We start from the raw sequence: 22,837 nt of genomic DNA, 5'->3' as shown, positions 1-22,837 counted from the left end.
TCTCCCTCCTTCTCTTCCAACTTTTGTTCAGTGAGGTCTGAAATTCAGTCAGTCAACAGCTAACGATCAGTTACGCCATGTACTACACACATCAGGCCACAGGAGCGGGAAATGAGACTGGTCTTCACCTTCTGAAATTCCCTCCCAAGGGCAAGTCAGCAAGGGGTCCTCAGGCCCCGAAGCCGTGAGGTGGGTGGAGCAGGGAAAGCACCTGCACCCGGGTGGGGGGGTCAGAGGGGAAGGGGCAGCAGCCAGTGCAGGGTGCAGGGGGCGCCCATGCAGGGAAACAGCCTGGTCCCAGAGGGGCGGGAGCTCGGCTGCAGGGGGGGTCACCCCAGTGCTCTGGCGAGGGCTGCTGCAGCCCAAGGTCGGTGAAGAGGGCGCCCACGCAGGCCAGGGTAACAGCAGCAACGGGAGACTGGTGACACCCCTGGGGGATTCATGTTATAAGTTCACCTGTAAAGGATAAGCAAGCCAGGTTTCACTTTGTTGGACACACACACAAGACTGAAATGAACCCTGCAGTGTTCACACGTGCACACACACACGTGGCTTCTTTCCGAGGTCTGAGCACTGGAAGGGCCTCAAAGCGGAAACACTTCAAAAGCAGTGAGCACATCCAGTGAGCAGATCTTGGTTTCTCAACACCATTCTCCACTGAAAGGACCCAGGAGAAATGGCTCATGCCAGGGCTGAGGCACGGAAGGTACACAAGAGACCTGCAACATCTTGGTGAGCAAGAGAGGAAGGAAGAGCTCAAAGGATGACAGAGGCAGATAGAAAGGACACAGAAGCCAATTTCAAGGAGCCCACTGGCCACATCAGAGGCAATTTGAGCATTAAAACAGTGACAGAATGAAACTGGAATCCAACAGCCTGTAGTGACATACATAAAGGATTAAGGTGACATCAGCGAAGAACAGGATGCTTACGTGGCTTCAAAGCACTTCCCCACAAAGCAGTATTCATCACAGAGAGAGCAGGAGCAGCCTGCAGCGAAGAAGCCTGGCAGGCACCACCCTAACCAAGAGGTCCCAGGAGCACCAGCGGAAAAGGGGCGAGTTACAGTATGTGTCACATGACAGGGCGCAGGAAAAGAGCACGGCCTCAGTTCTGGGCGACTCCCACCCAAGACGGTAACGAGGGGGACAGTGTCCCCGAGCTCCTTCCCAAGTCGGGTGGCCCTGTCACAGTGACGGAGAATGTCTTTGTGCGCAGAAATTACTCAGGCAAGTATTCAGAAGTGATGTTGATGACTTGTTCTCAAAGTGTGTGGGGGAAGCCTCTTTGTGCTGGACACACAACTTTCGGTAAGTGTAAGACCAATGCCACACACCCAGGCACGTGGCTCGGGGCCTGGCACACACAGACGCGCCCGAACTCAGGGACGTGGCTCCTACTGCTGCCCCCCTAGGGCAGGCTTCGAGAAGGCCTTCCTCCTGGAACCTGAGCCGGCTTCACCCCTCGAGGGCTGCCCAGTGAGCCAAGGCCAACCGGAGGGGCAGAGCGGAGGGGCCCTGGCAGGGAGACCAGGACACACACTCCTTCTCACGTGGAACAGTCCAATCAGCGATCTCTGAGGTACCTGAAAGTCCTCACAGGGGGCCCTCCCGACTTTGAATGTTTGATCTGCTTCCAAACCTGCTCTTCTTCAAAAGTAACTTTTAAGATTGTTTAGAAGTATTTGCTTTGCTTTGTTTAGCCGTCACTATTACAACCTAATTATCATTTTTCACCACAGTGACTCTACTTGTAACAGTAAATACAATAAAACTTTCTCAAGCTCCCTGGAAACCTAATTGGCACCCAAAATAATAACACACAGAAATTCCTCCTCAGCTTCAAAACCTAACAAGTAAAACTTTCATATCACATTTTGTTTGTAATCTGGAGTGCACTACACAAAAGCAGTACCGTCACCCCGCCGTATCTGGGGGGTGGGTCCAGATCCCCACGGACACCAAAATCTGCGGGCACTCAAATCCCTTACATAAGGAGGCCAGGTATTTGCATATAACTGAGGCACATCATCCTGTAGACTCTAAATCATCTCAGGATCATTTATAATACGCGATACGGTGTAAATGCCATGTTAACAGCAGCCAGTGCAGGAAATTCAAGTTTTGCTTTCTGGAATTTTCTGGAATTTTTTCCCTCCAGATACCATCCCTCTGAGGTTGGCTGACTCCACGGATTCAGAACCCACAGGTCCAGAGGGCTGTGCTCGAGCACGTGGCGAGACTGCGGGAGGCGGTGCGGAGCACGTGGCTCCCCTTGCCTGTCCCCACGGAGCCCCGGTCCCCCTGGGAGACGGACCCCCAAGGACCCGCCCGGCTACACTGCTCTGTGCCGGGAGGACAAGCTGGACTTGCCCGGCAGGCCGGCCAAGGCGCTCAGACAGGTCATTCCCCGCCACTCCTGGCGAGCCTTGATTTCCAATGTTCTTTTTTCTCAGTAAACAATTTTGTGATGTCCCATGGATGCTCTCCAGTCCTTGTGCCCCCTCCAACTCGTGAGAATTACCCCCCAGCCACGGGCAGCCGGAGACCGCACCCCTGCTGATGGAGGCCACCGCCGCTGGCAGCTGCGCTCCTGTAACTTGTGACAAAGCCCCGTATTCTTCTACTTCCTGCTCTCCAGACCACCTCCTGCACGTCTGATTAAATTCAATCCGAATCCTAATTCTTATCAGTTGACATCCACCTGTGGTCCCCTCCAACCCGCATAATGTGCCACAGTCAGCATGATTTAAACACCAGGGTCCATGCTACCTGGTAACTGAGTTTACACCTACAGACCTAGGCTGTCAAAATCATCAAAATAAATAAAGATATTTTTTATGCAAAGCACAGAACAGGGTATTGATGGAATTAAGGCCAAAATTACTTCGCAGGACAAAACCGACTAAAACCTAGGAAAGTGATGAAGACGATACGAATGTCGACTCTTCGAATAAAAATAAAATGCTTGTTTGTCCCATCAACATTCGCTGAACAGACGTGTTCAATAGAAGATAGCTATTCAGTGTGCAAATGTTTATAAGCCCATAGCTGATCACATTCTTATAATCCAAATTCCTAAGCCGCATGTATGGTTTCAGGTGAAGTTCCCGGATCCACATCGCAAACCACACCGCAGGCCACACAGACAAGGCCTATGTCCTCATCACTACACACAATGCTTTGATGGTTTCCAAACCATTTTTGTGGGCTATAATATATCCGTGCAATATATCTGCAAATATTTTTAAGTGATCTGTAAATATTTTTAACTGACATTGTTGATAATTTGGTGGGGACAAATTTAATGTTACATCCAAAACCTAAAATCCCCAGCCTGCGTGCCGGAAAGCACTGCACTTCTTGGGAACATAAAACTATCACCTTATTTCCTAAAAATAAACAAAAATAAAAACAAATAACTCCCCCCAGAGCTCCTCGTGATTAAATCAGTCACGTGGTCCCTGAGTTCAGCTACTGAAGTCTCACCAGAGGAGAAACGCCACAGCACATGTCCTGTCCCATTTTTTTCACAGCAATTTAAACGGGAACAATATTCCTAGTGACAGAGCATCTAATAATACTGGGACCACAAACGTCTGAACGACAAACGCATCTGCCAGGTACAGGATTTAAGTGAAGCGGGGGTTTGCAATAGCATTTTTCTAACGGGGTTAAGGACTTTGTGATGAAATTGCACCATCTAGCCACCAAAGTAAGAAATAACTCAAAGCTCTATTCAGATCACCAAAGGAAGAGAGACTACAGCCGAGATCCCTCTCGCGTAAGCACGCAGCCAGTCACTATCAGCTGTATTCCATTTACCATAATTAGCACCTAACATGTTTGTGATAAGGTCCTTTTATCCACCAAGAGGCATTCCAAGATACAAAAGTTTCTCATATTCCCCAGTAAGGGCTTCATAATTTAAGACACAACCTCTCATCGCATGATGTGTGGCTGCTACGCTGGCCCCTGTGGCAGCGTCCCTTCAGCAGGGCAGCAAAACACACACCTGCAGGTCAAGTTCCACACACGCCCAGGCTGTCACCTGGACAGATGTATGACCTCTAGCCGTCCCAGGGAAAGCGCAGTTTACATGACCGAGAAGATGAAGAGAGCGAAGTCACAGAAACTTTAAATAAACGAAGAGAAAGGAGTCTACAAAGAGAAATACTCTGAGAGAGCCTACTTCAAAATAAAGAATTCGAATGAAAAGAAAAAGCACTGACATTTACATTCACTTAGCACAGACGCAAAATGGATAAAAAAAAAAAAAAACAAGAGAAGACTATATAAAAGGAGACAGAAAAATCAGGAGTGAGAAATCTTTAAAGTGCGTGAACCATCTTTGACACTGCTGGCTATTACTCCAAAGCATTTTCATTTAAAAGCTTAAAAGGCAAGTATTTTTAAAGCATAAGAAACACTGTAATAAAACTGCTTTTCTGGTTGTTTTAAAAATTTCATAAATATGAAGGAAAAAATGCTTGGCAGGAGTTATATCTTACTATTAACAAAGTTTATATTTCCTCTTGAAAAGAGAGCAAGTCGGTCAGGAGGATGAAGAAAGCGCTCAGAGCAATCTGACTCACATATTTATTCCATAATGTATTCCTCAAGTCCATTAGCACAATGAGAAATGGCCTTTCTTCCAACACAACTTCAAAGACAAGCTGGAGAGATGCCCAGATTACAAATATGTATCTCCTTAGCACTGGCAAAAATGCTTCCCTCCAAAAAAATAAACAGCACTGCAACTAAGGGCACACGACAGTTTACGTGAGAGCAGAGCAAACATCTGCCGTTTGAATCTCTAAAGAGAAGAGAAACCATTACTATTATGATTAGTATGTGTAAATCAAGAACGCCCACAGACAGGTACGGCCGACATGCTTTGAGCGCACAGTCTTCCAGTCGCCCGTCCGTGAGATCGGCAGGGTGCGCTGAAGCCTGGACCCCAAACACAGAAAGAAGACGTACTCTGCGAGCACTCTGAAACATTTATAAAAAATGACCACAAACCAGGCCACAAACAAAGTCTCAATTCCAAAGAAGCAACATCACACAGACCATATTCTTTGACCATGCAATTATATTAGCTATTGTTTAAAAAAAAAACCTTTTTAAGAAACTCTTACGTTTGGGCCTCTCCTTGCGACTGCAATGAAACCACAACTGAATGCTAAACAACCATCGAAAAAAGACTGGAACCTAGCAAAACAGATCTTCTGCAACTGGAAACATACAGAGGGAACCATAGCAGGACGGTAGGAGGGGCGTGCTCGTGATATAACTGGGCCCCATACCTCCCATACCTCCCTGGGTGGGTGACCCACAAGATAAAGATTTGTTCAGTCGCAGAGGCCCTCCCACAGGAGTGAAGCTTTGAGCCCCACGTCAGGCTCCCCAGCTGAGGTCCTGGCATTGGGAAGAGGAGACCCCAGGACATCTGGTTTTGAAGGCCAGGGGGGCTTGGCTCCGGGAGCCCCATGGGACTGGGTGAAACGGAGACTCCATTCACTTGAGAAGCATACACGGAAACTCACGTGCACCAGGTCCAAGGACAGAGGCAGTGATTTCATAGGAACCTGGGCCAGGCCTGCCTGCTGGATCTGGAGGGTCACCTGGGGACGTGGGGGGTGGCTGTGGCTCACCCGGGGGACATAAAAGCTGGTGGCGGACATTCCAGGAGTGTTCATCTACATGAGCTTTCCTGGAGGCTGACATCTTGATGGGATCATTAGCACCAAGACCTAGCCCCACCCATCAGCAGACTTAAGCCACAAAGGCCTCTCTCTAGACACAGCCCTACTCACCAGAGGTCCAGGACCAAGCTGCACCCAGCAGTGGGCAGGCACTGGCACCTCCTCCAGGAAACCTGCATAAGCCTCTAGTCCAGCCTCACCCACCAGGGGCAGATACCAGAAAGAAAACAACAGTCCCAAAGCCTGTGGAAGGAGTCCACACACACATTGAATGACAGACGATATGAGGTGTATCCTGGGGGAGGAGTATCTCCCAGGCCAAAGCACGAGCTAAAATCCCAGAAGAAGAAATAAGTGATGAGGAGACAGGCAATTTATCTGAGACAGAGTTTAAAGTAATGATGGCCAAGATGTTCAGGGAACTCGAGAGCAGTATAGATGCACAGGGTGAAGTTTTTAGCAGAGTTGGAAAATGTAAAGAATACTCAAACAGAGCTGAAGAATAAACTCACTGAAATGAACAGTCCACTAGAAGGAACCAAGAATAGACTGAACGAGGCAGAAGAACAGATCAGTGAGCTGGAAGACAGATTAGTGGAAATCACTACTTCAGAACAGAAAACAGAAAAACGAATAAAAAGGAACGAGGATAGTTTAAGAGAACTCTGGGACAACATGAAGCGCTCTAATATTCACATTACAGGGGTCCCAGAAAGAGAAGAAAGAGAAAGGACCTGAGAGAACTTTTGGAGAGATAATCACCAAAAACTTCCCCAACTTGGGAGAGGACACAGTCGCCCAAGTCCTGGAAGCGCAGAGATTTCCACACAGGACCAACCCAAAGAGGAGCACACCAAGGCACACAGTCACCAAACTGACAACCATTAAGGATAAAGAGAAAATATTAAAATTAGCAGGAGAAAAGCAACGAATAACATACAAGGGAGCTCCCACAAGGTTTTCAGCTGACTTTTCAGCAGAAACTCTGCAGGCCAGAAGGGAGCGGCACGATATATTTAAAGTGATGCAAGGGGGAAACTTACAACCAAGAACACTCTAACAGCCAGGCTCTCGTTCAGACTCGACGGAGAAATCAAAAGCTTCACAGATAAACAAGAGCTAAAAGATTTCAGCACCACCAAACCAGCTTTACAACAAATGTTAAAGGACCTCCTCTAGTCACCAAACCGCAAGAGAACAAAAAGAAGGGAAAAAAAGAGAGACCTACAAAAAATTGTTTTGGCTGTTCGGGGTCTTCTGTGGCTCCTTATAAACTGTGGACTTGTTTGTCCTGGTTCTGTGAGGAGCGTCGCGAGCACTTTGCTGGGGGCTGCAGTGGAGCTGTGGGTTGCTCTGGGCAGCGTGGCCACTGTGATAGTGCTGATTCTTCCAGTCCCAGAGCACAAGAAAGCTTTCCATTTCTTTGTGTCATTTCAGTTTTCAGAATATAGGTAACCTCCTTGGTTAGGTTTATTTCTAGGTATTTTGTTGTTTTTGAGGTAATGGAAATGTCTCTGCCAATTATAAAATTCTGGTTTTTGAAGTGAAAATAAAAAGTAAATGAAGGGCCGCAAATATCCTTTTTTATGGGTGAGCTGTGTTCCATTACACATATGCTGCATCTCCATTATCTATTCAACTACTGATGTGCACTTAGGATGCTTCCATATCTTGGCAATTATAAATAATGTTGCTGTTAATAGCAGGGTGTAGGTATCTTTTTGAGTTAATTCTTATTTTGTGGTTGGCTTTATTCCTTTGATAACTATATAAGTTTAAAAAGCTAAATCTCTAAACATTCTTAGAAACAATGAACGGTACATATATGTAAGTTAAAAGATATATGTGCAGCCAAAAAAAAAAAAAATCTATCAAGCCATGAAAGACATGGAAGAAACTTAAAAGACATTACTAAATGAAAGGAGCCAGTCTGAAGAGGCTACAAACTGCACAATTCCAACCAAATGGCATTCTGGAAAAGGTACCGCTACAGAAACAATAAAAAGATCATGGTTCCAGGGGTTTGGAGGGGTGGGGAGGGAGGGAGGAATGAATAGATTGAGCACAAAGGACTTTTAGGGCATTGAAATTATTCTGTATGATACTATAGTAGCTACATGTCATTATGTGTTTGTCAAAACCTACAACATCAAGAGTGAACCCTAATGCAAACTATGAAAAAAAAAAAAAGAAGAACTAATTCCCGAGTCAAACTAATGCTAAAGGGTTTGGAAGAAAAGTAGAAACCATCAGCAGTCACAGAAGGAAAGGCCAGTGAGTCCACAAAAACACAGAAACCAACAACAGAAACAATTATAAAAATGGTAGAACGCCGTGAACTGCAGTCCACACCACGGAAGCATGTCAGAGGGAACGAGAGACTGACTGTGTCAAATGAGGCCGATAAAGAAAAGTGTGGATTGAGAAACCTTTCTTTCCCGTGATAGAAATGTTCTAAAATGGGATTGTGAGGGAGACACAACTTTCCACATTCACACACACAAACATCAAAGAATTTTGTATTTAAATGAGTAAATTTATGGCATGTAAATTATACCTCAAGAAACCTCTTTCAAAACGAGTATTTAGCACAGGTCTACCCCACAGAGCTGCTCCCAGGCATTCGTCTCACAGGGTACATGAAAACAGATATTTAAAAAAAAGATGCATGCATATATATATATATATTTATATTTACACATACATTTATTCATAATAGCCTACCCTTGAACTCACCCAAATGGCCATTATTAAGAGAATGGATTAATATTTGGATATGGATATAATCTTACCAGGTCAAATTATTCAGCCCTACAAACAGAACGAATGGCATATTCAAACAAAAACATGTAGCTCTAAAAACATGACTTAGAGCAAAAGAGACATCAAAGCATAAATTGTGATTTTTTTTCACTTTTATCAAGTTCAGCCACCATCAAACTGATGGATGCTGTCGTGAGAGTGTGTGTATTTCAACTGAAATGTGACAGAGGGCATACATTCTGTGTTAATGGATGTGATTCAAACATATGGTTCATACATGGACTTTTCCGATACTGTCGAGGGTTAGGAATTTGAAAGATTTGTGAAATCATAAACTTTACATTGACACATTTCACTATATTTTTATTGTATACAGATACAAACACAAAAAGAGGTATGAAATTGACACGACACTGTAAACTGACTATAGCTCAATAAAATAAAACAAAATAAAATGAAGAGGAAAGAAAAAATTACCATTAGACAATAATGGAGGAAATGACATTTTAGTTACAACCCTCTTCTCTGACAACTCCCCCTTCTCTCCACTGACACTGACCAGATAACTGACCAATCCAGGATGTCAGCCGCTGGTTGGGTTTCAGGTGGAATGTTGGGGTGTCCCCCAGGGCGTGGCTGGTGGCTCCACGGTAACTGGGCAGAGCCCAGGGTGGGCCAGTGCCATGGAGGGGCTGCTGTCCTCTGTGGAGCTTGGCTTTGGGCTGATCCTTAGGACGCTCAGTGCGGTCCTGGTGTTGCTGCTGCCCAGAGGCCTGTGTTTTCAGCTCATGTTCCAGAGCCTCCAATGGGAGGCAGTACTGAGTCCACCTGTCCTCAGCTTATTTATTGCTTGATGTCTTACTTTCAGACTTATTCAGTCTGTTAGAAGTCAACTTAATGGAAGACATGAAAAGCAACTGGCAAAAACACTAGCTGCACAGACTGAGGAGAAATGCCACCACATCGACAAGCTTCGTGTGGCTAAACAGGAGTGTGCCAGGATGGAGACAACTATAAAGGACACCGGGCTAAAGAAGGAGCCACGAAACACACCCAGCCTCGCTGACACCTACAGAGAGCTGATGACGGCCAACCTGGCTCGAGGAAGGAAATCAGTTTTCTCACCCAAGAACTGAAGAGAGAGAGACCCCTGCAGTCTATACGAGAAGAGATGGCGGAGACGCTGAACGTGCTCATGTTCCTGGAGGAGGTCACGAGAACCAGCACATCACAAGGGGTTTTACACACCAGCCAGGGGACCGAGCACCAAGTCCGGATGGCCCCTTTCCCAGGAGTGGGCCCTAGTGTTAAAGCCGAGTTGTTCCCTCCCCTCCACGCAGGCCTCCCAAGCGGTCAGGCTGCCTTCTCTCACTCAGTCAGGTCTCCGCCTGAGCTGCACCGAGGCCAGTGGATGGAGGGCAGTCCCCTCCTCTGGACCAGAGTCCCTCCAGCTTCACCAGTGAGCACAGCAGTGAGCTCCTTCGTGGTCAACATCTCTCATCTAAAATATATTGGAACTCCCAGAACACACCACGAAGCATGGGGCTTTTTTTATATTCAGTCAATGTCTGGATTATCTCTTATTAGTTGTGAAAGAAATATTGTAATTGAGACTGATCTTCCACTTAGTTTGAATCTATATTAAGCCTCATTTCTCAAGACAGTTTGGGTAACTATCATATATCAGCAATGTAAGTGAAGTGTATATATAGTTATGATGTGTACAAATATTGCATTATAATTTGAAAATGTATGCAGTTTGTCAATATAAACTTTAAGATGGCCATAGCATTTATTTCTAGAGTTTAATTCTAAGTCATAAGTTTAGAGTCTTTTTTTACCTGAGTATGTATAGTTTTTTAAAAAATAGATGACCTTTTAAAGATGAAGTTAAATTGTACTCTTAGAAGAAATTTTTATCATTTAATTTTTATATTCTGCTGTAACAATATCCGTAATAAAAAATAAATTTGATAAATTAAAAAAAAAAAAACTCTTACGTTTGAAAGCTAAAAAGCTAGACTCCTAAATAGCCCACAAGTTACAGAAGAAATAACAACCAAGTAATTTATATTAAAACTCAAGGAATTTTTAATATTAAAAAATTTAAATTTAAGGATGAAGCATGCCTAAAGAGAGCTGTATAGTCTTAAATATATTTGTTTAAAATGATAAACACTAAAAATAAATGAGCTAAGTGTTTTTTACTCAAGAGGCTAGAAAAAGTAAACACTCAAAGAAATGAAGAAAAATGAAGCACACAGATCTGTGAGATGGAAACAAAAGTGAGGATCTACAAAACTAAACGCTGCCTGTTTGCTGGGAGCATCTGTTTCAATAGATTTTTTTCAGAGATTTATCAAGGGGAAAAAGACAAAATTTTTGGAAGAAAAGGACAACTATAACTAGAGATATACTTTGTAAATCACAAAAGTATCTTGAAGCATCTTTTTGCCATGACTTCGTAAAATGTAAAATGAAATGAACAATTTCCTAGGGAAGCCTTGCGGAAGCTACTGCTGGTCGCCCCTGCTTCCGCTCTCCCTTCCCAGAGCAACGCTGCCTGCCACCATGCACAGCCCACATGTGGTAGGTGTGCTGGCTCCAGAAACCTCGACCCCTAGCCAGCCAGGAGGCCTCCACCACTTACCTGTGTGCCTTGCAAATACCATTTTGTGACCGTACCAGGCAGTGAGAAAGCTTGGCAAGTTCTAGTCTGTATTAATGGAACCTCTGATTGTTAGCTGAGCAAATGGATGCCTGGAATAAAGATGTAACATCAGAGTCCCCTTAGCGACAAAGATCTGGCCAATATAATGTAAGCAGAGTGGTGTGCACCACTCCCATTAAATAGCCTAAAAGAGAAGGGCTGTACCCTTCCCCTACTTCCCCTTTCCTCCTTCCTGCTGACTGGAACACAAGTCGTGAAGGCTGGAGCTGACAGCCTTCGTGGCCCATGTGGTGCCCTGAGGAATGGAAGTCATGCACCGGGAGGATGAGGCAGAAGGGTCTGGATTGCTACCACCTCCAGACTCAAGAGCTAATTAAAGCACTTTCTACAGCATTTAAGTCACTATTATTTCAGATTTTCCCCCCACCCACAAGTATGCCTAATACTAACTGATTCAAATATTAATTACCATAATGAACTCAAAAAGAAATAAAAAAATGAAATATACTCACTAAGGAAAGTGCCTTGGTGAAATAAACAAACAGAAAGGACCAGCTGAGAGAACAGAAAAGCCAGCAACACAGAGGCTCTAATACTAAAAAAAGAGCAAGGAGAGGCAGAACCAGCGAGAGAGACAGAGAAGGGGTGACCAGCATAGAGGTGGGGTGACCGGCACAGAGGAGGGAGGGGTGACTGGTACAGAGGAGGGTGACCGGCTCAGAGGAGGGCTGGCCAGCACGGAGGTGGGGTGACCAGCTCAGAGGAGGGTGACCGGCTCAGAGGAGGCTGGCCAGCGTCCACGCTGCAGCCGCTCGCAGGCACATCAGCAGGACTGAGAAGCATAGAGACCCACAGCACCGAAGCTTGCCGCACTTGGACTTGTACAGAAAGCGTTTGCTGGCTGCTGCTTGAGAGAGACATCTGTGCCAAGACACACGTACAAGAGCCCACAGAAGTGCTGTTTATAACAGCAGAAGGCTGAGGATCCTCAATGTCCATCAGGAAAGGAATCTGATCAATAACAATGGGAAATCATTCATCAATTAAAATTTTAGAACACACTAGGTCTACAGCTATCAATCAGGGGGTCTCAAGAATATAATACTTCCTGAAGAAAGCAACGTGCAGTGTACCAACGAAAGGATAAGGTTACAAGCTTGTAAAGCAAAGCTCAATACACAGGAAAGTAAGGACCACATGGTATCATCGCAGTGGTCGCCCCCGTGAGAACAGGACTGGGGCGAGGACAGCTTTTCCTATACATTTGAATTTCTTTTATTTAAAAAAAGTAATTAAAAGGTTTTTAGAAGACCAATAAGTTAGAGATCTGATGTTTACAACATACTAAAGAAGAAAAAGCAGAGAAACTTGCTCATTTTTCCTGCCCAACTGTAATACACATCACCCTGATTTTAAAGCACGAACTATACATTTTTAAAACAGTAAATGTTCACCAAACAAGAACCTTTTTTTCCCTTCTATCTTCTGAAGTCAAAACATCTACTAATCTGAAATTTACTCTTCAGAGGAAACTTTGAAACACAGGCCTAGTGCGCGCTGCATAAAAAACAGCTGTAAAATTTAAACCAACTGAAGCTTCAAAGGTTACCTATAGTAACAGCTGGGAGGCACACACTAGAGGTTTCCGACAGAGTCGCAGAAACATTTCCAGGGACACTGGGACAACTCCTCAGGCAAATGAAAAGGACTATAACATATTAAAATTCCACAGCAACACACAACAGACCAGAAAAGCATTTTCTCCTCTCAGCAGAGCGGTGGTGGTGCTGTGAGCAGAGCCTCAGCAACACCGTTCTCCTGTCACTGCTGTGAAAGGGCTCCCTCTAGCGGTCCTTTCTCATACAGCTCTCATCAGGAGGGATTTCGGTCCTGAAGACGTTTCAGGACAAACCAGGATATTTTAAGCAGAATTATGGAAAATAAACAACCATTAACTCAACTGGGGGAAAAAAGATATTTGTGTGAGAGTGTGTATACAAAACTTATTGGAACTGTTGGTTATTGATAAATTCTTGGTTAGTTAACTAACCAAGAAAGTTCTGTTCAAAAACCAAAAAATACAGATGTAGTCTTTTTTCCAGGCGGCTAAAACAAAAACCTAGCGGCGGCATCTGAGTCTCACTACCTGGCCAGCAGGTCACGTGCCCAAGGGTGGTGGCTGGTGCAGGCCGTGGGTCCCCACAAAGCACATCACACACCTGTGAGGAGGATGGCTAGGGGCCCAGGTCTGACGGCACAGGTATTTACAACTTCCCCAGACCCATGCAGACAGCCTGCCTCTCTGCAAGCAGGGAGAAGGGGCAGACCAGGAGGAAGGGGTCAGCATGGGGTCAGAGCAGAACAGGCCTTTGGCCCTGACCCCTAAGCCCCCAAATGAGGCCACTGCCCACGCAGGACAGGACTGGACGTGGGTGTCAGGCAGCAACAAACACAGAAAAAGCCCCGAGTCCTCTATCCTCCCAACCAAGGGGCGGGATGGGCAGTGGGGGAGGCTGGTAAATATGTGAACAGACATTACTGATTATCACAACATTTGAAAGACACTTCTCATCTTTAAAAGTAAGTGTGAAGCCGACTGCTAAACGCCTGTGTTCACAGAAATTGTGCTGTTACCTTCTCTCCAGGTTGGGGTGACTGCTGCAACTTCTCATAGTCCTTCTTAGTCTCCAGAATTTTTTTGACAAGTCCTCCTGTTGGAAATCAGTGGTTTATATTAAAGCAGTTCTCTGCCCTAAGAAGCCATCCTCTTCTAAATGTGGCGGGGGTGGGGGGTGAGGGTGGGGAAGGAACACTCAGTTCTTATTCTTCCTCTTTCTATTCTGAAATAGCTCCAAGTAATCTTTACTTCATATAAGACTGAAGTAATTTTTTCAATCTATTGTAGACTAAGTATTAATACTTTTTCTATATTGGGGCAAGATTCATCAACATTTTTTTTAAAAAAAGGATTACCCAGAGGGTAAACAGCATATGAAAAACTATTTTCTTTAAAATACTATTTTACGCATGTATGCGTCACTATGAAACTGGCTGCCTGACTACGGTACAGTCCACGTGCAGAAGAGGACGCAGCCACGGACAGGGAGCAAGACTCTGTCCCCGCCGTGCTACGGCAGGAATACCGGCACACACTGCCAAGTTAAAAAGGCAAGACGGAGACAAGTGCAGATACTGGTAAATGCTCACACACACGCTCATACATGCGCGCTCACATGTGTGCACACAAGTTCACACGTATTCACTTGTATTTTTTTAAATGGAAGTTTAAGACATGTTTTTACTGATACCTATGGAGGGACGGAGTGTAGAGTGGAATCGGGTGGGAGCCCTGCATCTCAGAACAGACTTTCATACATCTGACCCTGGAATCACGTGAATATTTTACATAAATAAAATAAAATTAAATCAAAATTTCAAAGCCTAAAAATTGAAAACAAAATGAAGCTATACACTTAGCAATATCACACTGGCATGCATAACCTAATGGAAGAGACTTTTTTCACAACTGTAAAAGAGTCACTGGCTCTGCATCCCCAGTGGGACATACGCTGAGAACAGGAAGGCAAGCAGGCCTACCACAAACTCCCTGACGTGTTTTCAGTAATCACATTGCTGTTAATCACGGGTAGTACAGCTCTGAAACTGCTGTGTGTGCACAACGTAGGATGAAGAAACAAAGGCTGATGTTGCTGGGAAAAGATTTTTGGCATGAGACAGAGCTGAACGTGTAAAAATCAAGGAACTTAGGAAGAACTCCACAATGTAAATCTGAATTGGAAATACCAGTACGAACTCAGGATCTACTTTCTTATGAAAAACTAAAACCCCTAGAAACAATGACTAACCCAGAAGCAAGGTGCAGCCAGCCTCCCTGGAGATCTGGGGCAGGAAACACACGAAACGAGCCTGAAACACCTGTCAGAGCAGAGACAAGGAAGCTACTGGGATGTGTCTAAAGGCCCCCAGAAGGTAGCACGAGCACGGCTCCCGCGGTCAAATACTGGACAGCAGACCATTAACGATTAAACTGAGGTGGACTGAAATGGGACACATCAAGTGTGTTACAACCATGACATCACAGACATCAAAACCACCACCGCCATGCCGCCGCCCTCATCAGTCACCTGGGAGGGCAGAGGTGCGGGGAAACTAACGCACTACTGTGAAAACTGATCAACAAAGGGGAGGCGTGGAGCTGCGCCCTGGAATGGGAAACACCTGGGAGGGGAAGCTTCACCCCTTGGAGACTGCCAACCAGAATGTGCTGGGGGAGGGGGCGGAACGGGAATGTCACCGTCCCACAAGCCCCGTGAAATAACAGACCGAGGCTGCCGTCCACGCACACAGACAAGCAGGTGCGATGAGGCACCAACCCCACCTGCCAAGTGTTCTTGCCCAAAACACCTGATCAAGCCCCTAGAGCCAATTTACAGGAACACTGGGTGTGATAAGCAGGACCCAACCTGAGAAACTCTACAGGACAACTGACCAGCCTCTCCAACAAGTAAATTATAGGGCGTAAGGGATGGGAGGGGGCCTACAGGTAGAAGAGCATTCAGAGGTAAACCAACCAACTGCAAATGCAGGGACCGTATTTGGATTCTGACTCAAACTAGAAAAAAACACACAAAATAACCTATAACGGAAAAGAACCTGAAAAAGAATATATATATAAATATATAACTGAATCACTTTGCTGTACACCAGAAATTTACAAAACGTGAATCAACTACACTTCAGTTTAAAAAAAAATAGAAAAATACAGGCATTTGATGATATTAAGGAATGGCTGCTTTTTTTTACAAACAATGGAATTATGGTTATGTTTTTTAAAAAGAACGTCTTTACAGAAGAAATGATGCTCTGCAGGGCTTGAAAGCCATCTGGGGAGATGGGGTCACGGGGGTGGAGACTTAGATAAAACAAGACGACCGATCGCTGCAGAAGCTACAGGGAGGGCAGGGGTTCCTGACACCACTCTCTCTGCTTTTATAAATGTTTAAAATAAAAGAAGACACTGTGCTTGGGAAGAAAACAACATTGCAGAACTTTCACCCAATCCCACAACCTGGTCGCGCAGATAAGATGTAACGTCATCCACACAGCTGCTCACAGCTGACCACAGGGTCCTGGGCCCCAGAAGCACCCTCGGCCCCTAGAATAAGCCCACACACCCAGGAGGAGCCAGGCCCTGCCGTCCTACTCATGCTCCTCGGACCCCTGGCCAAAGCCCGGCACACAAAGCTCATCTCACCAGACCCTTTTAGAACACACAGAGCAGACACATGCGTGCACACAGGCCCGCAACTCACCATGCTTCTCATCTTCTTCTAATTCCACTGCTTGTACCTGAGCAGGACCAAAGGAGAAAAAGGAGATTCAGGTCTGTTGAATTCTCAAAATCATGCTTGCCTGGATCTCATCAGAGGAATGACAAAATTAAAGAGGGCAGAAAACTAAGTGGAAAATTAGAGGAAATTTTTGTCTACATAAATCTGAAAGTCGGAGTATTCATTCCAATGCTGTTTGAGTGTAATCGTAAAAGCATACCCCCCAGCTAACTAACCGTTTCTGGTTCTGACATCTCAGAAAGCTGGGGGACGGCCTCCACCACAAACTGATCATCGTCCTCGTTGTCAGAGTTCTGTGAATCTATAATCACATTTGACACGGTTTTACCGCTCCCTGCCCTAAATAAAAAGAAACTGGATTAAGTGAGAAGTGCTCCACTGGCCACACGTTCTCATCAACCCCACGCACCTGGGACTGCGTCTGAAGCTACATGAGAGAAGTCTAACCATAAACCATCTCTAGGACCACTCAGAATACAGGCCAGAGCTGAGGTGAAGTCTGGAATCATGAAGCCTGCTGAAGGCCCCCAAGCCTGGGTCTTTGTGAGCCCTGCCCTCTGCCCGAGACCCCAGCCCCAACCCCCAGCCCCACGCCTCTACCTGACAAACACCCTCTGAGCTGATCCTCCTCCCCGCTGGGCTCCCTGGGAGACCAGTCGTTCACCTGCAGCCCCTCACTAGGGGGGACCCAGTCTCCTAAGTGGCAAACCTCAGGGCAAGAGTAGCACTGGTGGCCCTGCTGGCCAGGGCTGCCCAGACCCCTGTGCCTTGGTCTCTCTGAGGAACACAGCAGCCCCCTCAAGGCCCCTCACCTGGCTGCTAGTCACTGTCATCGACCGACATTCCTGCCCAGCCCCCTCACCCTCACCTCCTCTTCCCCTGTCCTGGTGCCCCAGGTGACCGTCTCCATCCAAAACTCTCTCATGCCTCCAGTGGCCACCTGAGGGAACTGCCCTGCCTACTGTCACCCACCGCAGAGCATCCCCCTACCACTGCCAGCTGCCCTCTGCCAAGGTACTAACTCCTACTGCACCTGCACAGGGGAAGCCCCGCCCCTCGGGGCACAGCGATGCGAGGGCCTCACCTGTCTGTCGTCAGCGCCTCTGAGCTCTCCTGCCGTCTCACCCGGGGAGGTGCTGGCCTTGCGCTCCCAGGCCGAGGTATTCGTCTAAACCCATATATTCAAAAACCAAAAAAGGGATATAAAACACTTGCACATTTCAAAGTGGACAGAAGAAAACCCAGGTTAATGTTAACACTAATTTCCAGGCCACCATCAATATGCCAGTTAGGATGTAGTCTACAGAATATTAAGAACGTTCCAGCAGCCTGACACATCTTTTAATCTTACATTCTCATTAACGTTACGGTGCAAAAGTGTAATAATGTAACCATCAGGACTCAAACCACGAAAAAATTTAGCCTTCATTATAAATTTCCCATAATCCCTAAAACATTCTTCGTGTGGTTAGTTATACCTCAGGTACAAGAAAATTAAATAAAGCATTTTTGCTCTCTTTGCACAAATGTCTCCTCACGATTACGCTCTAGCATCACGTAAGCTGAGGCGGGCACAGAGCGGGGCAGGGCGCAGGATGAGAGCACACGGACCTGGCCGCAGACGGGAGCTCGCCGGCTGGCTCCGAGCTCTCCAACCCCTCACAATTCTCCTGGCCAGGAGGTCCAGCTTCTCCTTCTGCACCAAGGACGGGCCAATCAGCAATTTGCAAAGAAAGAAACAGACAGCTAGTAAACATCTGAGAAGACAACAGTCAAATCACTGCAGACACACATGAGCCTGTTTTCCTCTATTATTCTGATGAAAATAGAACAGACACTTAATATCTAAATTTGGGGGAGATTTGGGGGAAAGGGCACACTCACATCCTAGAAATACAAACTGGCTCAACTTCTTAAGAAACAGAATTGAAAAGGCAGGTCTAGCAAGTCGGCAAACTAACTTGAAGGAAATACAGCCTAAGGAAAGAAACTACCACGTGTAAACACGTGTCAAGATGCTCGCCTGCCATGGTCACAACAGCGACACATGACGAAGCTTCAGCAAACTGCAGCGTCGTCGCCTGTGAGACCCTTGTCTAAACAATGCCATCCTTCTAATATATGTATAGCCTACAAGTATTACATCTAGTAATTACGTGCACACCGATGGGCTCCAGGAGGACATTCACTCAAGTCACGAGCAGTGGGATTACCAGTGCTTTGCACTTTCTTCTTCATATTTTTCTGCATTTTTAAAGTTTTTTGCTTTGGCTCTGTACCATATTCTTTTTATAACCTGACTAAAGTTTTCTCCATTTTGATAAAAAGATTTAATCACTAAATAGTAAGCCCAAACTATTAAGAAAATTAAATTTACTAAGTAAAAGGGCTTTATACCTTAAAAAAACAGTGAAAATAAATCAGAATTTGATTATCGGAAATATTTTATACTCTGGAGAAAAACCAGAAATGTATTCTTTTGAAACAAAGTATGACAAATTTTAAATTGGCGTACTTATGTTTCCTTAAGTTACCTTCACTGATACAATTTGTAAAACATAATTCTGAGCGTGCCTGTTACTACCTATACCCACACAGTTTATACCAAACACACTTACTTGAAGTCACCCTTACCTGCATCACTAGGGGAGTCACCTTAAAAAAAAAAAAGGTACATCAGAAAATCAACCTCTGGGTTAGTAAAGCTCAGCATATTAAATGAGCACAAGAGGATCAGAGGAAAACACACATTCAATCATTGTGGATGCCTGTAAGGGAAAACGCTCACTCCCTCACAGGCTTTTTTCTCATTTCCTACCATCATCGCTTCAAAGAGAAAAAGACAAAGAACAGACAACACTGAATCGTGGAAGGCTGTTACATGAGGACAGGAAACGGGATGAGAAGAGCGCACAGCACAGAGGAGGAGGAAGGGCGCAGACAGGCAGCAGCAGGGACCTGAGCGCGAGGGTCGAGCGAGGGAACCACGCACAGGCCTCCAGCGTTGCTAAGACTGCAAAACCAACGACAGCCCAGCTCACGTGACTCGGCAGTATTTTTCCATCGGCTCCTAAACAGGAAGAAAGCTTCTCAAGCCGCACTGGGCTGCCCTGGCATTCCTCCCCGGGCCCTTCTCTCCCGGGCTGCTCTGTGGCACCAAAGTGACCAACATGGCCACATAGACAGGCGGGTGCACTGATGGGGTGGGGTGGACAGTCTGAGTGTTACACCTGCAGACTGGCCAAGACTCCATGGATTCAGGTCAGAGCCCAGGACTGTTGGGGGTCGCCCTGGCCACCTCCAGACACGCCTATAGGGATGGGCCCAGTGGCCCTGAGGACGCACCTGTGGGCTCGGTAAAGAGCGCCCCTCCAACACCCGAGTCTGCCTGTAGGCAGGAGGACCCTGAGAGTTTCCTGTGGCCTATGGGATGCTACAGTCAGCCACAAACACTGCACTAAAGTGGGCCATGCTTAGGAGCCAACAGGCCCTCCAGGACCCTGTCTGTAGGGAACATAGGCATCCCCAGAGGGACACAGCAGAGAACAGGCCTGGAGGACGTGGCTCCGGGCAGCATCCCTGGAGGGACGGCGAGAAGATGCGGGGCAGTTGCCCAGGAGGAAGAGAGACCCTCCCCTACAGCGCATGCGAGTCACTGTGCGGCCAGGGGCCCTGGGCTCCAAACCCCCGATCTCCCTTCAAAGCCCACACCATCCGTGCTGGGGCCAGATGAGGGGTGCAGGCAGAGCTCAGAAAGTTTACTGAGAGATGGGGGAACCGAGTCCCAAGGCAGATGCCCAGGGCCAGTGCCCACAGTAGCCACACACTTCACCGATCGGTCCCCAGCCCCTCGGGCCCCCCGCACGACCGACTCCTTCCTCACGGATGCTCGGCCCTCTAGCTCTGCACCTCAGACCCTTCACCAGCTCAGACTCCTCCCACACCCTGGAGCCAAGGCGCTCTTCACCCTCTTCACCCTCTTCCCTCGTCCAGGGGAGCGCACCCACAGCCAGGCTCCCCACCTGCCATCAGTCAGTGCCAGCAACCCCCTCTCCAAGCTCAGCCTCAACTGTCGAAGCTCCTCCCCTGCCCAGCACTCCACTGCAGTCCAGGCCACTCCTCTCCGCTTGCTAAGCCGCCCAAATTAACAGGATCTAAATATATGATTAAGACACTTATCCTAAAAATGTCACCAGCTTCCTGCTGCTAAACTTCCTAAACATGGCCACCGGCCCCAACTCCCACCCCTCCACCTACACCAGGGCTCTCCAGGTGCCCCCAGGTGCATCATCCTCCATCCCAGACATGGTACCGCTCTCCAGCTTGGCCTCTGCTCATTGATGCCCTCGCTGCCTTAGGGCCCCGCACACAGTAGGCCTTCAACAAATATTTCCTGTTTGAACAAACGGACAAACCTTGGCCCTCACCGGGCCACACGCCCTGTTGCCCCAGTCCCATCACCCCAGGCTGGGTCCAGCTGTGGCCACTGGCACCAGCCGTGGGGCTGGGGTGCAAGATACTGAGCCAGCCAGGAGGCGCTGGCACCCCGCCAAGCCTGGTAGGAGCTCCAGGGCCTTAAAAAGCAAAGGCTGGATGTATATGTTAACCACGATTTTTTTAGAATGCTGGGGAAATTATGCTGAAAGCAGAATCCCACTGAGGTACGATTTAAGACCTCACAGAACATTACAGACAGAAAAGTCATGGTCATGACAGCACTTTGAGCTGCTTAAAAGTCCTCTTTGAACATGAAATCTAGGGGGTGTTCAGTTCGGCCTCCAGGACCCCAGTAGGGCCTGCAACTGGTTTTGGGTCAGCTCCGACTTCTGGGGCTCTGCTGCCTGGTCTCAGGGAGCACACCGGGGACACGGGCGCCTGCTGCCACCAGGCAGTGACAAGAACGTTCTACTCTGGTTTGTGTAAGAAGAGCGCCATCTGCCACGTTCAGTCCTGAAGGCGCGAAGAACGAGGGGCCAGACTCCACATGGGTCAAAGACCCTGGGACCTGCAGCCACGCCAGGCCTTCGGGCAAGAGGTGCCGGTGGGGGCTGTGGGTCACCCCCCGGGAAGGGAGAGGCCGGCGGGGCCTTCTTACCTCTGGGCTTCACTGCGGGTTCCGGCTCAGTGCTGTCACGCCACAGACTAGTCGAATTATCGTCTGAAACACTAGCTGAGTTAGTTTTAGCTTCTTTCGTTCCTGACGTAAGACAGTTAAAATGGGTCATTAAGACGGACACTGCAGGCTGTGTTAACTCAAGCACTGGCTTATCTCTGCTCCCCCCAACCCAGGTGACCAGGCATCCAGAACATTCCTCCCAGGCGTGGCTTTGGGATCAGGAGAGGGAAGGGGCGCCCAGTGAGCAGGCCCCGGCCCACTCAGCCAAGGCAGACTGGCCCCGCATTCCCAGAACCATCGACACTGCCAGCCTCCCCTCGTCTCCCCATGACAGCCTGGCCTGGGAGCTGATGAGCTGCAAGCAGGTTACAACCTCAGGAAAGCAGGAGGAAAAGGAAAAAGATTTCTGGCTTAGGACACAGTCGGAGACATGGTGAAAGCTCCCAAAGCCTTGCATGTCGATTACTGACTGAACTGCAAATGTTTATAAAAATAGAAAAAATTCTAATGCCTGAGAAATAGAATATTTTTCCTATGAAAAACAAGAGGAAGGATGGTGGACGAACAGATTTTGAACTGTGGCAGGACCCAGGGTGGAAACTTGACCTGTGACTTAAGGACCCCCCCCCACCCTGCAACTCTCTAAAATGAGTCGGGAGACAAAACTAAAATAAAATTGGGAAAATGTTCCCCTTCCTGAAACACAATCTTACAATTTCTTAAAAGTACTCAAAGAACTAGTTTACGTCAGAATTAAACTGTCATTAACTGTCAAAGAACTGCTTTATTTTATGTAATGGAGCCACATAAAACAGACAACGTTATCTTCTAGGGAAATTTTTTTCGATCTATAAAAATGATGCCAACTTAAACAGCCCGACTGAAGCAGTTAATTACTTAGGATATCCCACAGACAGCAGCCCAAGTTCCCGTCTGAAACACCGTCAGGTTCTCAGACAAACAGACCGACAAGCAAGCACAAGCCCAGCAGCCGCAGGTGTGCAAGGTTAGAAGGAAGTGCCCCAGTAGCTGTCAGTTGTCACACAGCGCTTGGAAGTGTCAGACATCTCCTATGCCACGCAGGACCCATCAGCACAGTGAGTCACAGGCACATCGCTTCTATGGCTCAAGGAGACCGGTGACACTCTGCACAAGTCTATCTCCTCAAAGTTCTTTATTTTTTTTTGAGAGGCCTGTGACGGTCGTTT

At 47.0% G+C, this 22,837-nt stretch overlaps 1 protein-coding gene across 7 annotated transcripts in view; it reads right to left on the bottom strand.

Moving 5' to 3' along the window:
• Positions 1-22,837, bottom strand: part of TRAF3IP1 (TRAF3 interacting protein 1) — a 59,446-nt gene that overhangs the window by 20,103 nt on the left and 16,506 nt on the right. For 3 of the 7 annotated variants that reach the window (XR_004320194.1, XM_032480670.1, XM_032480664.1), the window contains 7 exons: positions 21,609-21,710; positions 19,148-19,168; positions 18,125-18,209; positions 17,598-17,681; positions 16,729-16,852; positions 16,475-16,511; positions 13,776-13,852 (listed from right to left, as the gene is read on the bottom strand). Coding sequence is in view for 6 of the 7 variants with exons in the window: in XM_032480670.1 (XP_032336561.1) it covers positions 13,776-13,852; positions 16,475-16,511; positions 16,729-16,852; positions 17,598-17,681; positions 18,125-18,209; positions 19,148-19,168; positions 21,609-21,710 (530 nt within the window). In the remaining variant the exon portion in view is untranslated. Of the gene's footprint in view, positions 1-13,775; positions 13,853-16,474; positions 16,512-16,728; positions 16,853-17,597; positions 17,682-18,124; positions 18,231-19,147; positions 19,169-21,608; positions 21,711-22,837 lie in introns of all 7 variants that reach the window. The other 4 variants (XM_032480665.1, XM_032480666.1, XM_032480667.1 and 1 more) reach the window with 4 other exon arrangements.

This window comes from Camelus ferus, chromosome 5 (genome assembly GCF_009834535.1).
Source record: "Camelus ferus isolate YT-003-E chromosome 5, BCGSAC_Cfer_1.0, whole genome shotgun sequence".
In the NCBI taxonomy this organism is placed as follows: domain Eukaryota; kingdom Metazoa; phylum Chordata; class Mammalia; order Artiodactyla; family Camelidae; genus Camelus; species Camelus ferus.
The sequence above is the reverse complement of the archived record's forward strand: the minus strand, read 5'-3'. Positions and strand labels throughout refer to the sequence as shown.